The 16,640-nt window shown below is 35.7% G+C and overlaps 1 protein-coding gene across 2 annotated transcripts; it reads left to right on the top strand.

Annotated features, from left to right (window-relative positions):
- The first annotated feature begins 4,475 nt into the window (after positions 1 to 4,475).
- LOC149627466 (uncharacterized) lies at positions 4,476 to 6,071 on the top strand. Of its 2 annotated transcripts, none has more exons than XM_089851371.1 (2): positions 4,476 to 4,801; positions 4,882 to 6,071. In XM_089851371.1, exon 2 carries the CDS (start codon positions 4,918 to 4,920, stop codon positions 5,353 to 5,355), a length of 438 nt encoding a protein of 145 aa, XP_089707497.1. In that variant the 5' UTR covers positions 4,476 to 4,801; positions 4,882 to 4,917; the 3' UTR covers positions 5,356 to 6,071. The 2 variants fall into 2 exon arrangements, with proteins under 2 accessions (XP_089707497.1, XP_089707496.1); XM_089851370.1 differs by having other exon boundaries at positions 4,476 to 4,797.
- The last annotated feature ends 10,569 nt before the right edge of the window (positions 6,072 to 16,640 follow it).

The raw sequence follows: 16,640 nt of genomic DNA on the forward strand, positions 1-16,640 counted from the left end.
AAAAGATAAGTGTAAAAAATTAATTGCCTGAAGTAACAGATATTCAAATTATCACTTTTGAAGACATGATTATAAAACATCAATTATTTGAAAAATTTCTTCATTTTAGGTTATTAATTTTCTACACTAATCTTTTACACTTTCCCGTCTTTTGTCTGCAATGACAGAGTTTTTTAATATCTGTTACTTCAACCTAAATATTAATTAAAATTATTTAAAAATCATTGGGGAGAAAAAGTCTTAGTGCGTTGTGCGTTCATCGGTAATCTAGCTTCATAACTAGTAATCGGTAATCTAGCTTAATCACTAGTAATCGGTATCCTTTACTTGTATTCCTGAAAATTAATGTGTATATTCTCGTGAACTATATGTATAGTTTTTTATATGCACAATAAACATCCTATTCATTCATTCTAGCCTCATTACCAGTAATCGGTAATCTAGCTTCATTATCAGTCATCGGTAATCTAGCTTCACTACCAGTCGTGGGTAATCTAGCTTAATTAATAGTCGTCGATAGTCTAGCTTAATTACCAGTGGTTGGTAATATAGCCTAATTGCAGTCGTTGGTAATCTAGCTTAATGACCAGTCGTGGGTAATCTAGTCTAATTACCTAGTGGTCGGCATTTGGATAGGATAATATCTGTTTGTTTTATCTTTATTCATAATTTGAAATTATCCACGGTAAGTCTATGATTAATGCAATGTAATCACGAATAATTATCTGATTATTATCCATGAATAACTGATTAACCAAAATTCTGTGGATTATCTTGTCCAAACGCCGACCACTATAATTACCAGTCGTGGGTAATCTAGCTTAACTACCAGTAATCGGTAGTCTAGCTTAAATACCTGTAATCGGTAGTCTAGCTTAATTACCAGTCGTCGATAGTCTAGTTTAATTAACAGTCGTCGGTAATATAGCCTAATTGCAGTCGTCGGTAATCTAGCTAAATTAGCAGTCGTCGGTAATCTAGCTTAATTAAACAACTCCTTCTAGGGGTATCACTTTAAACTTTTATAAATTGTGAATCATGAAAGCTTTATCTTACAAATGGAATTTTAAGCTGCCACTCAGTTAGGGTTTACGATATAATTTTTGACATAATTCATAATGACGTTAACAAGTTTTAATAATATATCAGATTTACGAAGGATAAAAATGTGCTTTTTTCTTAGTTTGGCAATTCTTCATTCGATGCCAACCCTGAATGAATTCAAATTTCCTCGGTTAGTGGAATATTTTGCATTTTTATAGGCAAAAAAAGACAGAAAAGAACGAAGATCTTTTCCAGAACCGATAGAAACTTCTCTATTTTTTAATATCCTAAAAAGAAAGGGGCTAGACACTTTATATATATATTCAGACAAGGTGAAATTATTCAGATAAGGTGAAATTATTCCTCATTTTCAAAGACTATAGTTGAACATATCAGATATTGTATACATAAATGAATCGTACAAAAATTACGAATCTAATGTTGATGACAAGAAATCGTGACAACTACTGGAATATAAGAAAATTATTTTGAATAATGAGAAATATGGTAAAGAATGAAAAATGTGATAAATATTGAGAAATATGATAAATAATGAGAAATATGATAAATAATGAGAAATATGATAAATAATGAGAAATATGGTAAGTAATGAGAAATATTAAAACAATGGTAAATAATGAGAAACATTAAAAATGTGGTAAATAATGAGAAATATGGTAAGTAATGAGAAATATTAAAACTATGGTAAATAATGAGAAACATTAAAAATGTGGTAAATAATGAGAAATATTTAATATGTGGTAAATAATGAGAAATATTTAATATATGGTAAATAACGAGAAATATTAAAAGTATGGTAAATAATGAGAATTATGAGGAAAGAAGAGAAATAGTGGAAAATTCGGAGATATATTTGTAAATAATAAAGTATTGAATATTTCTGGAAATATTGGTAATGAAGTATACGATTGGTAGTTTTTGGTAATATTGGTAAACAAGTAAACTATTTCAATTTAATGCAAATAATGGTAATCAAGAAAACGATTGCTAATAACTGGAAGCATTGGTAATCAGTTAAACGATTGCAAATTTTTGGTAACATTGTTATTCAAGTAAACCATTGCAATTTAATGGAGATATTGGTATTTTAGTAAGCGATTCAAATTTTTGGTAATATTGGTAATCAAGTAAACGATTGGAATTTAAGGGAGGTATTGGTAATCAAGAAAATTATTGCCAATTTAATGGAAATAGATTGAAAATTATTGCAAACTTTGGTAGTCAAGTAAACGATTGCAATTGCAATTTAGTGGAAATATTGCTAATATAGAAACAACTGCAAATTATTGGAAACATTGGTAATTAATTATACGATTGCAATTTAATGGAAATATTGGTAATCAAGTAAACAATTGCAAATTACTGGAAATAATGGTAATCAAGAAAACACTTCTTAATCATGAAAATTGTTAGAAATCAAGAAAACCAATTATAATTATGAGAAATATTAGAAATCAATAAAACTCTTTCTTGTCAAGAATACTCTAATATCAAAAGAACTCTTAATAGTTATAACGAAGAAGAACGCTATTGGAAAATATTGGACGCATTGGTTTTTGTAACTATAAAAACTAACTAAAATAACAAGAGCAATGAAAAAAGCAAATAGTTATTCCTAGCAAAAAGGTACTAAATTTCAATGATATCAAATGAAAATTTTTCCGCAAAGTGTGTAGCCCCTCGGCCGAGAGCAATCATCGATAGGTTTCATGGGGGAATAGCCTCGTGCAGTAGCAGACCGCGAGGATTAAAAATTGGAAGCAGCTAGTCTCGCCCATTATTTCCTTTTTAAATTAAGCCTTTTCAATTCTAATCTAAGGCAAGAAAAAGTTCTTTCAAATTTCTTTTCATCATTTCGATTTTTTTTAAAGAAGAAAGAAGTCTGCGAAACAGGAAAAAAATTTGAACAATCTTCCTTGAAGATAATTATTACGAAGTCTGTAAGCAGTTTTTGGCCGAAAAAATCAAGGGAGAAAAAAATAAGTTCTTAGAAATTACATCCAAGTCTTTGCATTCACTTTACATGCAGTAATGTTCCAGTTTAGTTTTTCATTGCCCAATTGTATTAACATATTAATACGTATTTTTTATAAGTTGGTCGGAAAGACTCGGATTCTCTGAGTAATTGAAAAAGAATGTACGTCCAAGCTACGAATTCTCCTCATTTTTTCCGCTCTATCGTTTCCTCAGTTTGTCTTAAAGTGTCGTTGAAATGCTTGTAATATCCGTCTATTTCAAAGGTTTCCATTAAAATTTGGTCTATTGGTTCTCTAAATCCAATAGATGAGCTTTATGGCTGTTGGTGTTGAATTTTGTCGCGCTCTAGAGCTTGCGCGGGTTGCCATTCGAGGTTTCAACTAGATAGACAGAAACGAAGCCAAAAACCTATAAGTCCCCCTCTATCAATATTTGCGCCGCTATAAAAGGCGACCGGGTTTATAGCAAAGGGACTATTTCCTCTCTAGAGGCCAGCTAGAAGAGACGTACGTAAAAATCGACCCCGTCCTGAAAGCCTCTTCCTTGCGGAAAATAGTCATGTTCCCGTACTCGGTCGTTTTCCGTCCGTACTCTAGCGTTACATTTCTATATACAGGGTGTTTTTGAAAAGTCCATCACAAATTAAGGAGCGTGTTTATTGGACCAAACTGAGTGAAACGTATCAAAGAACATGGGGTCTACAACATTTAGTTTCGGAGATATGGCCCCCCAAACATTTGCCCCAAAAACGAGAAAATATCCCAAAATGTGGAGTAAGGGTTATTACCATTACCCAACTTGTTTCGAAGTCATAGACAATTTCAATAGCCTTGAATTTGAGAAACACTACTGTAACTTTAGATAGCAGAAGGGTATAAATGGGTAGAAGTACGCGTACGGCGGTAATGTAAAGCTAATACCAAGTGTCATAGTGTTTTAAGATTTCTCAGCACCCAGTAAAATGGTTAGTGTTTGATGTGTCACAGAGAAAACGCCATGATACGATCCCAATGTAAATGTACTTTTTATTGGTTCTTAATTCTTAATCTGTAACAAATAACTACTACAAGAATTGTTCAAAGTGTTCACCACCCGCGTTAAGGCAAACTTGAACACGCCTTACAAACGATTCCCTAACACGTTGCAAAATGCCTGGAGTATCGCCAATAGTTTGACAGGCATTAACGATTCGTCGACGAAGCTCTTCCACATCAGGTACTTCACTCTGATAAACTATGTCCTTCAAGTGGCCCCAAAGGAAGAATTCGCACGGGTTAAGGTCGGGTGATCGAGCAGGTCATTCCACGGGTCCACCTCGACCTATCCACCGAAAAGGGAACGTCGCGTTAAGGTGAGCCCTGACAGCGAGACTGAAATGTGGTGGTGCACCGTCATGCATGAACCACATTCTGCGTACTAAACCTAAGGGCACGTCGTCAAGTAATTCCGGTAAAACGTCTTGTAAGAATTGTAGGTACGCCTCACCGTTTAACCTGGGCCGAATATGCGGATATGAACCTAATGTATGGACGAGCCGAGGGGAATGCTGCTGCAGCTGTACGTTTTTATCAGGAAAGATTTCCGCAAAGACGCTTACCAAACCGACTGACGTTCGAGGCTGTGGACAGACGTTTACGACAGGACGGATGAATCCAACCGGCTGGACCTCAACCTAGAGAGCAAGAAGTCCCAGAGGCCGTAGAAGACGAAGTCCTTACTATTTTCGAGGACGAACCAGCAGCAAGTACCCGCCAGGTGGGTAAGCGATTAGGCTTTGGTCACGTGCTCGTGTGGAAAATCCTCAAAAGTCACCAGTTTCATCCTTACCATTTTCAAAAGGTTCAAGGTTTGAATCCCGCGGTCTACCCACGACGCATGGCGTTTTGCCAGTGGTTTCAGCCTCAGATAAACGCCATTGTTTTCCCGCGTAGTCTGTTAGTCACAGACGAAGCTATCTTTTCGCGAGATGGTATTATTAACCTGCATAATAAGCATCAATGGTCCCCAAGAAACCCTCACGCAACGTTCGTTAAATCTCACCAAGTACAATTTAGTTTAAACGTGTGGTGCGGTATTGTAGGTGAAAATTTAATTGGACCGTATTTTCTACAGCCCAGGTTAAACGGTGAGGCGTACCTACAATTCTTACAAGACGTTTTACCGGAATTACTTGACGACGTGCCCTTAGGTTTGGTGCGCAGAATGTGGTTCATGCATGACGGTGCACCACCACATTTCAGTCTCGCTGTCCGAGCTCACCTTAACGCGACGTTCCCTTTTCGGTGGATAGGTCGAGGTGGACCCGTGGAATGACCTGCTCGATCACCCGACCTTAACCCGAGCCATTTCTTCCTTTGGGGCCACTTGAAGGACATAGTTTATCAGAGTGAAGTACCTGATGTGGACGAGCTTCGTCGACGAATCGTTAATGCCTGTCAAACTATTCGCGATACTCCAGGCATTTTGCAACGTGCTAGGGAATCGTTTGTAAGGCGTGTTCAAGTTTGCCTTAACGCGGGTGGTGAACACTTTGAACAATTCTCGTAGTAGTTATTTGTTACAGATTAAGAATGAAGAACTAATAAAGAATACATTTACATTGGGATCGTATCATGGCGTTTTCTCTGTGACACATCAAACACTAACGTAATGAACAAACACAACCTTCAATCGCAACCATTTTACTGGGTGCTGAGAAATCTTAAAACACTATGACACTTGGTATTAGCTTTACATTACCGCCGTACGCGTAGTTCTACCCATTTATACCCTTCTGCTATCTAAAGTTACAGTAGTGTTTCTCAAATTCAAGGCTATTGAAATTGTCTATGACTTCGAAACAAGTTGGGTAATGGTAATAACCCTTACTCCACATTTTGGGATATTTTCTCGTTTTTGGGGCAAATGTTTGGGGGGCCATATCTCCGAAACTAAATGTTGTAGACCCCATGTTCTTTGATACGTTTCACTCAGTTTGGTCCAATAAACACGCTCCTTAATTTGTGATGGACTTTTCAAAAACACCCTGTATAGTTCCGAACATAATAAAATAATTACCTTCATTGAAACCGTCTCTTTTCTGGTGTAACAAATGCTGCCATCTTTTAAATTAGCGAATTGAAAAGTAAGAAAATTGTCTTGACGGGCCACGCCGGGTCCCTTTGACTTTGCCTGAAGACTTAACTCCAGTATTCCTGGTGTTAAACAAAATCAACCACACATGTGGATTTAGTTGCTGCCAATAAATGTAATTTACACTAATACTTTATGGACTTTTGAACAAAAGTTACCTCGTCTACTTTACTCGAAATTAGACTGGACATTTTAATGTTTTCTCTAGCCAAGCTGAAGACAATAAACTTACATTTTGAATTTCTTATGAAATATTAGTATTCTAAGTGTTAACGGTTTAATTTAAAAGAAGTATATCTGCGTAACGAAACGTTACCTCCGATGATCCCTTTTACCTTTGATTTTCATAAAAAAACCATGATTTTGTGTGCTCAACGCAGTTGATACAGAATATGGTTCTTATCATATGTAACCAAGGGGTTAATCATTTTCAGATCTCAAAATAATTATTACCTGTTCATTTTAACACGCTTAATGGAAAATGAACAGGTTTTTTATATCGGTTCTTCTATTAAGTATAAGACCAATCAATCTGCATTTCTATTTCAAATTAGTTTGCGAATTCTCAGATAAATTGACATTAGCACTTCCGAAAAATCCCATAACTCCCCGACTTCTTGCTAACATTATTCCCGTGGCCCGCTTCATGCCTAATTAAATTTTGCGAGAGTTATATAAAAATTACGCGCAATGTGACAAACATGGTGCGAGATATAGAGCGTGAAACGTAAATCTTTTTAAGTAGGCAGGGCGTTACGCGATTGGTAAGAGGTGCTAATTAAAAATTTTATGTAAAATCTCAAAAAAATTTGAATTTTAAAATAATCATGATGTGGGTCCGGCAGATTGGACTTATATTTAGTAGAAGAATCGATGAAAAATCACTTGACTTTCCTTTTTAGCCTTGCATTAATACTGTCAAGTGTATAGGTTGCGAGTAATTATTTAAGCTCAGCGTGTTCATGGATTACACTAATTAAAATTTCTCTAATCATTCATACATATCAGAATTACCTATTTTGTTAACAACTATACACCAATTAGGTTAGTGTCAACTATGTATGCCTATTGGTATGTATTTTTAAGTATTAATTTAAAAAAAAATGTTATATTGCTATTTCAAAACTCTATTTTTTGTTACAAAATGCTTGACACAGTCACTTTATTAAATGTATTGCCTTTACCGTCCTCGTGCCGTCTCATTCTTTCTATTATTGGAAATTCTGGAGCTAGGCGAAGGTTCTCCGACGAAAAATATTAACGATTTCCGTCGGAGAAATTCGTCAGGGTTGATCCTGTTTCCCCCACAACTCGGAAAACGTCCTCCCGGCCTCAACTCCGGTTACGTCGTCATGTAAGGATTGGTAGGATGACTGTCCCAATTAGCCTCAGCTACCCTCTTATTTCTCTGCGGACTAAATCGCTCCCTAGCAAAACTAAAAAGACTGGAGACAGAGACAGTGAACAAAGTACGCTTGAGATAAAAGTAAAAATATAACCTTAAGTGTGTTGCTTAAACAAGTTGAATGTACTACCAAAATTTACGTTATTTGAGTAATCGACTCCGAGGCTTTGATTTAGAATACGATAAAACTACATTGAAGATGATTGAAATTTAAATTAATTTCAGCTGAATTTAATCGAATGCATTCTGAATATAATTGGATGTAATTTAAACTGATTTTAAATTAATGAGACATTAACTTGCTTCAACCATTTGATTTCCCTTAAAAGGTGGTGCAACTAAATAAAAAATAATGATCAAAATATTTCCATATTTGATGCTCATTGTTTGGAATTGAAAATTCGGACATCTATAACGAATTAGATTCCTACAATTATTTTATTTAATTTTCAACTAAACTTGCAATTCAAATTTTAAGAAAAATTAAATTACCGTTTTATCGAAAGTTTATTGTAGTCAGGGTTGGCAAAAACCCGGCAAAAACTAGTTTTTGCCGGGACACGTGGAAAAAACCGGTAAAAACCGGCAAAAACGGAAAAAACCGGCAAAAACTAAATTCATGGTTACAAAGTGGTAAACTAGCGAGATTTAAGTGCATTTTCGTGATGTTTGTTATTGTTATGTTAGAAAAATAACAATAGTATTTTTAATTTTTAAATTTGAGGTGGTTATTACTCTATTAAATTTTTAGTATTCAAATTTGCCAGGTTTTTCGTGAATATTTAACGAATAATTAGTCAAATACTTCACATAGCAACTGGAAAAAACCTTAAAAAGTGGAAAAAACCGCGGGAAAAATGGTTTTTGCCACCGGTTTTAACCTGGTTTAAACCGCGCGGTAAAAACCGCGGAAAAATTAGTTTTTGCCACCCGGTTTTTACCAGGTAAAAACCGCGGTTTTTTCCACCCCTGGCAAAAACTTGCCAACCCTGATTGTAGTTAATATGTTGCTATTACGGTAAAAACTAAAATGATCAGTCCCTTCAAAAGATTGTTATTGCCGTTGTTAAATTACATCGTTTTGTTAATTAGTAATATGCAGTGTTATTTGGTAAATTATCGATTACTCACTCGCATAGCTAAATATAAGTGTGGGACCATAAAGTTATCGGAAAGTACCCTATTTAAAAACCAGTAATTAAGGTAATTATTTATAATGCAAAAACTTTATATTACCGACTCACATGTGGCGAAAGTGACCGAAGTTAGACAATTTTCGAATATGAGAAGAAGGCGTACTCAAAGAAGAGAGAAAGACGGAGAGAGAAAGAATCAGTATAGGCAGCCGGGATGTATGCGTGATGAAAACGGGGGTCAATATACGGTACACCACGACGCGTGAGCGCAGCTTTCTCGCGCACAGTTGACGTAGGGGACGACAGAGCTAAGGCGAGGAGATCAATACCCCCATGCGCAAAGGATGTGCGTCCTAAAACGAAACGTACCGAAAATTGTTTTTACTACCCCCCCTATTTTCCCATTTTTCGGCGGATTTTATAAATCGTGTTTCTATCTCCCTCTCTCTCTAGTCTTTGGCGTACTCAAGGATGTGACGTTACTTATGACTGGGAAAAGCCCCTGTCCCCATAAATATCGGAGAGGGAACCTAAATAAAAAAGGAGAGAGTTTCTCTTCATTTATATTCCGAGTACTGTTTACTCGTATGAATGCGTAAAGTGAATTACGATTGCGGGAGTAAGGGGGTTCCTCAGTCGTTTCTCTTTCATTCCCAGATTCTCTTCATTATTATCTCTTGACGCGTACGTACTTCGCTAGTTCACTAGTTTTCCAACGTTTTTCTCCTTTTTCCACACTTCTTCGCTCGAGGTATATTTTTTTTTTCAAGAATAAATGGGTGGTTTCACTAATGAATCGAAACCAAATTTAGTTAAAGGCGGGGTTAAAACGAAAATTATGACATTTTATTTGATTCTTTTACTAGACATAGTACACTACAACTACTGAAGTATTTCGACAGGCCTTGCTACAGATTAGAAATATCAAGAGTAGGCCAATTATATTTTTAACAGTATTTGATTAAATGGTAAAATCTCAAGCGTATAGGAACATGAGATGTAAAATTTCATAGTTAACTAAGTATTAACGATCAAGTGTAACTAGTGGTCGGCATTTGGATAGGATAATATCTGTTTGTTTTATCTTTATAAATAATTTGAAATTATCCACGGGAAGTCTATGATTAATGCAATGTAATCACGAATATTTATCTGATTATTATTCATGAGTAACTGATTAACCAAAATTCTGTGGATTATCTTGTCCAAACGCCGACCATTAAGTGTAACTGAGCGGTAATAATATAACCTCATTGACCATTAATTATATCAGAGAGTTTGTGGGAGTGGGGTTCGTCGCTATGTGATGGAGTGTGACAAATACGAGGGGTCGGTCATTCATGAAATCCCGTACGCTACCCGTGAAATACAATTTAAGAAATCCGAAATCAAGGCTGATTTCGAAATCAAATAAAAAATCCGAAATCAGCAACGAAATCATAAAATCAGTAAAGAAATCACAAAATCAGTAAAAAAATCACACAATCAGTAAAAAAAGTCACGAAATCAGAAGCGAAATCACAAAATCAGAAGCGAAATCACAAAATCAGTTAAGAAATCGTGAAATCCATTACAAAATTCACGAAATCCAAAATCAAAAGAAATCACGAAATCATGGGGAAAATCTCAAAATCCGAGGAAATCACGCGAAAACATCTAAACTCAAAGAAATCAAGGGAAATATCGCAAAATCCGTCGAAATCGCGGGAAAAATCTCAAAATTCGATGAAATCCATTGGATTTTATCGAATTCTGAAATCAAACAAAATCCGACGAAATCAAACGAAATCCGAAGAAATCAAACGAAATCCGAAGAAATCAAACGAAATCCGAAGAAATCAAACGAAATGAGATGAAATCAAATTGGATTTCGAAATCCCGTACACTTTTTCCAAAACGTCCGACCCCTCGGACAAATATCAGTAATGATGTCACAAATTTGTAACAAATTATAAGATATGAAAAACATCTTGAAGTTGAGAAATATAATTAAAGTCATAGTGATTTGTCTGAGTATTGTTGAATTTTCGATATGTTAATTAGACATTTTTAGCACTTTCGCGGCTTCAAATATCATTTCTTTTGGTCTTAGTTTTGGTTACACGTTTTATTTGTTTTGCATTGAAAAAGGTTAATACACCATAGAACGTACATAATAAAATAGTTTGTTATTGAGCGTGAAGATGAGGATGATGGCCAAAATTAAATAAATTCAATCGAATTTGTTATATTTGCAACCCCGTAAAAGGGCGACTCCAATAAGATCGCAGCACCTTCTCACTTTCTTAACAAGGAGAAAGCCGTACTTCCAAGATATACCAAATATACCACACCCCCACGGGACATGCTCATTCACAAATATTATACATAAATGTTGCTGGCGGTGTTGCAGTTTTTTTTCTTAATCGAGATTATTGTTGGAATTTGGACGTAATTTACATTGTGAGAATAGGTCTTTCTTTTCAAGGCAATTTTATTCATTAGTGGCAGGCCTTGCTCCAACCCAACTTACAGACTACTAGTCGTACGCCCAAAAGGTTTTCGGGGTCAGGTCATTTTTGTGGCTTCATTTAACGACTGGTCAGGATGAGTAGAATGTCACGTGATAGCTGGCTTCCGTTTTAGCAGTCCATCAAACTAGCGCGGTCGTAATCACGTTCGCTTTAAGGTCGGGAAGGGATTTCTGGCCTAACAAGGCGAGAGAAGGGAAAAGACTCGACTATAACCTGACCTTTCCATCTAGTCGCTACTCATACATCTAGAATCCCCATCCATCCTACTACCTCATACGTGATCTAGTGGGGGAACTACATAAACTCCCGCCAACAAGGACAGAAGTTCCAACCATAAAACTTTTCCTTTCTTTAGTTAGCCACTCTCGAGTGCTTTGAAAATTGCCGAGTGAAATTCAGCCCTGGATAATGTCCAGTCGAGGGACTAACCACTACTGAAATGGAAAATCTACCAAAAATTGTTATGGAATTTTATGAAATAACGATAAGCAAGTTTAGATGTCTCGAGTATTTTAAGCAGTTTTAATTAAGGTTATCTATATACACCAATGCAGGGAGAGATTTGGTAAAAATTGCATTCACTTGAAAAACGGCAAGAAATTTAAGCTTTTAATTTCATTGCGATTTATTAAAACGTTAAAATTCCATAAAACATATTAACTCCTCCAAAAACACACATCTGCTTCACGAATTCCTTTAAAACCACTAGAAGTACAACCAGAAGTAAGATAAGGGACTAGAAGTAAAGTGATCTAGCATTGGTAATAGATCCTGGCCTTAGTGAACAAATTTGAGGATTTTATGCCGCTTCCTCCGCGCCTACACTACACAGAAAAAAATTGGTAGTAGAGATTCAAAAAATTATTTCCTACCCCCTTCCCCTCAACCTAAAGCCGCGGAACACGGACGCCTGTGATTGAATCTAGTTCAGGCGTCTACCACCGCGAGCGTCTCACGTTTTGGAGGGAAAACTCAGAAACCGCTACCAGAGGGCCAACTGTTGGTGTGCTATCAAGAATATTCACTTTCGCCTCGATACTTCTAGGCTCTTATCTGGCACAACCTTTGAAATATTCAAACGATAAAAATTTTTGAATACGTTTCAGAATCAAGTGAGCTACAATGAATGTTAGTATCCGAATCCTTCGTATAAACGAAACGTTTCAACTTTAAAGTCAGAAGAAACATGAACTGTTTATCAGAATCTAAGATATCATTTAGTTCAGTGAAGTGAATAACCCCTCGTGCCGAGCACTGGCGAAAAATAATCAGACCTAATAAGTCGACCTTTTACCCTAGAGGAAAACTAACTCCCCCTTCTTATATTCGAGGTATCGCGTTCAAAATTTAGAGAGGAAACTATATAGTGTCGTCCAGAAAATCTATAATGGGGCTAGTAGGCCCGGGGTATTCGGCAAAAATTGAATATAATAGGCTTATTTCCAATACTCCGTATAGAAAAATCACGCGTCATTTGCCTTTTAGTTTGCCCCGAGAAAACATTAGTGATAGAGAAAAAAAATTAAGTTTCGAAGAAGGATCGTATACGATACAGTTTAACAGAAGAACATAAATTGAAGGAAAATATGTCTCAATTTGTGGGTCTGTACTAGTTATTGACAACATTGAAATGTCATAAATGTTATTTGTTGTCGATTACTTTGAAGTTAAAGAATGAAAACCTTATGCTTCGTAACTCACAGTGTAACCGCAACTAACTATTTCGTTTACACCTAATGCAAACAATTTTCACAAAAACTAATATACCACGTATAGAATAATCTTAGTGGAGTACCTGAAATAAGGTTTGATCTTCTTCGAACCTGCATTTTTTAATAAAACGAGCGCATAAGACAATGAACGGTTAAAAATCGAGGTTATTGCCACTAACGTTTTCATCAATTCATGAGTTTATTAATGTAAATCTTCGCCAACATAACACTACCACCATGTTTACATCTCCGTAGCATTGCCTCGAAACTGAATTATGTCTGAATATAAGCCGTAATAATAATAATTCTCGTCCCAACATGCTACACAGAAATTAAGAATTTACTAAGGGATTAGCACGTAATTAACCATTTTTTATGGTAATTACACATTGAAGCACAGGTCTTCATCAATCAAAAATAAGAAACTCAGTTTTGCGAAATTGATGATACAGGGATATAACGTAATCTTACCGGAAGTTTATTTCGTAAGGCGATAAAATTACCTTAAAAACCAAATTTTGTTATTACTTGAACCAAATATTAATAATTATAATATTGGAACGTGGGAATCATAATTACTCAGAACTGTTTATAATACAACAATACCAACACCGTTGCATAAATTAACTCTTAGACGTGATTAGCTTTTAAGTGGATTATTTTTAAATGGCCAAATAGTACGCTATTTGTTCAAATTATGTTACTGCTCGAAAACAGATTATTATTGAGGTATCATCCACGACCCGACTTGTATAAGTGGTTAGTTAAACCAGTGTAGTACTTTAACTAATGAACCCCTGAGTTGAGGTATCCTAATTTACTCTTTTATCGACTTTCATGTCTTAAAAAAATTTGAAATTTTAACGATCCGTGTCTATTCCTAGACTGTTATTAAACTCTCCAAATCGAGGTTGGACGAAAAGGGGTTTGAGCAACAATGTCGGTGCAGTCTGGCGGGCGAGTGGCGACCTTAATTTAGGGTAGACGCGCGATACGATGTTTGTAAGAGCGAGTAAGGCGTAAAAACCGCGGGGCCCCGAAGGCCTCATTGCCAAAGGTTTCCTTGCAGAGTCGACCGTGTTGAATAATAAAGTCTCTACCCGTCCCCGGAGGATGGCCATTGCGAATCCAGCGGCTTCGGGCTATACTAGTGAAACGTTACTAACCTAACTCGTCCGATGATTCAAAACCCTGGGGCTTGATCATTCAAGCGAGAATGTCATTGTAGTAGCCCAACAAGACTTCCAATTCTGAGCGGCTCGGACTCCGAGAGCTTGCAGCGCTAAAAGAGGATTGAAAGCCGAGAGAGACATATCTAAGAGCAGTACAGACATGAACTCTACTATCTGTGACCTATGAAAAAATCCTCTCTTATGCCAATTTCCATCGAAAGGAAGCACCGTAATTTTCAAATAATTTGAAATGATGAACCAGGGTTAAAAAACCCCACTCACATGGTTTTATTGGGTTTTTGGGTTTTTATCTTTAGCAGTTGCGTGCATGGTGGAAATTGTCACTCAAAAATAACTGCTTAATAAAAACTCTTAAAATGCTTCATAAAAATAATAATAATTATTGAATAGTACTTTTGAAGTTGAAACAACAAATATCTTAAAGTATCTTTAAAATGAAATTATTCTAGCACTCAAATTCATCAAAATTGAAGATCTTAGTGATGGGTTTTATTTAGTGGGTTTTTGAGGCTGGTTTTTTATTCGAACCCTGTGATTAACTCTCAGAACGTTTCATAATTCACGGATATTTTACCCGCGTTAAAACCAGCAATAAAATAGCTTCATAGCCCAGTTTAAGTCTATTTGCCCTAGAAAACATTACTTGCCGATTTTCTAATAGCCAATGCTCAATAATATTCTAAAATTATGCCCAGTATTTAAAATATCCTAGAATTTATTCCTAAAATAAATTTTGAACATATTTTTAAGCCTCCAGAAATTATTTCTGTCAGCGAATAGAATTAAAATTATATAAATTTTAGCCAGACACTTCGTGATTTCAAACGGAGCTCATAACTGAATTTCTAGAAGTGAGTTTAATTGAAAAATATCTCCTTGGGGTTCGTATTTGAGCAAATAGTACTCCTTAAGTTCCCTTTGATACTCATAGAAAAATAGAGAATCCGGTCTTCAGACTCTCCTTAAGGTGGATTCGCAAAGGCGCTGAAAGTCGAAACTGAAAGCTGAATGAAAAAAATCAGTTTCAGCGGACTCTTTCGCAAAGAGGCAAAAACTGGTTTTTTAAAGCTGAAGCGCAAAGCAAACGCTGAAAGCAGGCTGATTTTAAGTTTCGGCCAAGATCAAACCGAGGTTGATCTTTCAGCTTCAGCGCCGTACCACGTGATGCCAAGCGTCAATCAAAAAAAGGGGCGCTGGGGTCAGGGTTTTGAAATTATTTACGCGGGTATTTTAAAACGGTTAATATCGTGTCTCGTTATCTTGAAAATGTTTTCTGTGAAATAATTAATTAAACAAGAAAACGATAACAAAAAGCGAAAAATATTTGAGAGAAGAAAATAGCAAAAAGGATAGAAATGAGATAAAATAACAATATTGTGGAAAGAGGTTACAATAAACAATCAAATTAGAATAATTTGGAAAAGTAGCAATAATTTCAGCTTAAAACATATCCAATTGAGTAATATTTTGGAAAAGGGAGAAATTTACTCAGTTGATAAACCTTGATAATAACCAAAACATGCGCATATTTAGCCACTCATCTATTTTTCCCCATTAACAGCTAAAGGCTTAACATTTGATAATCTCCTTCCGTTTTTCTGTTTTTCCAGATGGGATGAACCCACCAACGGCGCTTTTTCCGCAAAAGGTTTTGGGTTCTTCTTTTTCGTTTCAAAAGTAATAATTTCTTTTTAAATAATAATAACAGCAACAAGTTCCGATTCACCGACGTCATTTTATTTCTATATTTTTTGTGATGAATCCCTAGCGGCTGTTAATAAAAACTGCTGCTTTGCGAAAGGTACAGCGCGAAGCTTAAACTGGTTTTTGAAGATGAAACTTTTTTTTTGAAAAAAAAGCGCTCAGTTTTTTTCAGTTTCAGCTTCAGCTTTACGCTTTTTGAGTGGTTTCAGCGCCTTTGCGAATCCACCTTTACTCCTATAGGTCGTCTATCGCAACAGAGAGATGCGGAGTCTCCCTCTTTCGGTGTACCCCCAAAGCTACAAAAAGGGCTCCTGACAGAAATCAGAAAAATATTGGTTTTGGCTTCTTAAAATAATCTCATAGAAGAAATAAATACGTTAGCGGAAGGTCGACTGTTTCAAATAATTCATACTTCAATATTAATGGTAAATTTTGAAGAAAAATTTGGATTTGTTCTCTCCAAAAAGTAAGAGTAGAGAAACATTATTAGTGAATGAAATTTAAGGGTTTACCGCTATTTTAAGAAAAACTGGAATTAGAATCATTATGGTTAGGAATCTGAACACAAATATCCTGGAAAAAATATCGACGGTTAAACCGTTATTATTATTCTTAGTTAAAAATACTTGTACAGTTTAATACTTAGGTTCTATAGTGAAATGTATGAGCACCTTGGACCAATAATTAAAAAAATTAGCCAAAAATAATAAGAAATATTTTAACATTCCCTTTAGAGCCTCAGTACTTAAAAACTCGTGGAAAAAAGAAACATAAAAGGAAAACTTTTCAACAAAGTAACATTA

Source organism: Phalangium opilio, unplaced genomic scaffold (genome assembly GCF_054372755.1).
Source record: "Phalangium opilio isolate 3A_F unplaced genomic scaffold, DU_Popi_V2 ptg000105l_1, whole genome shotgun sequence".
NCBI lineage: Eukaryota > Metazoa > Arthropoda > Arachnida > Opiliones > Phalangiidae > Phalangium > Phalangium opilio.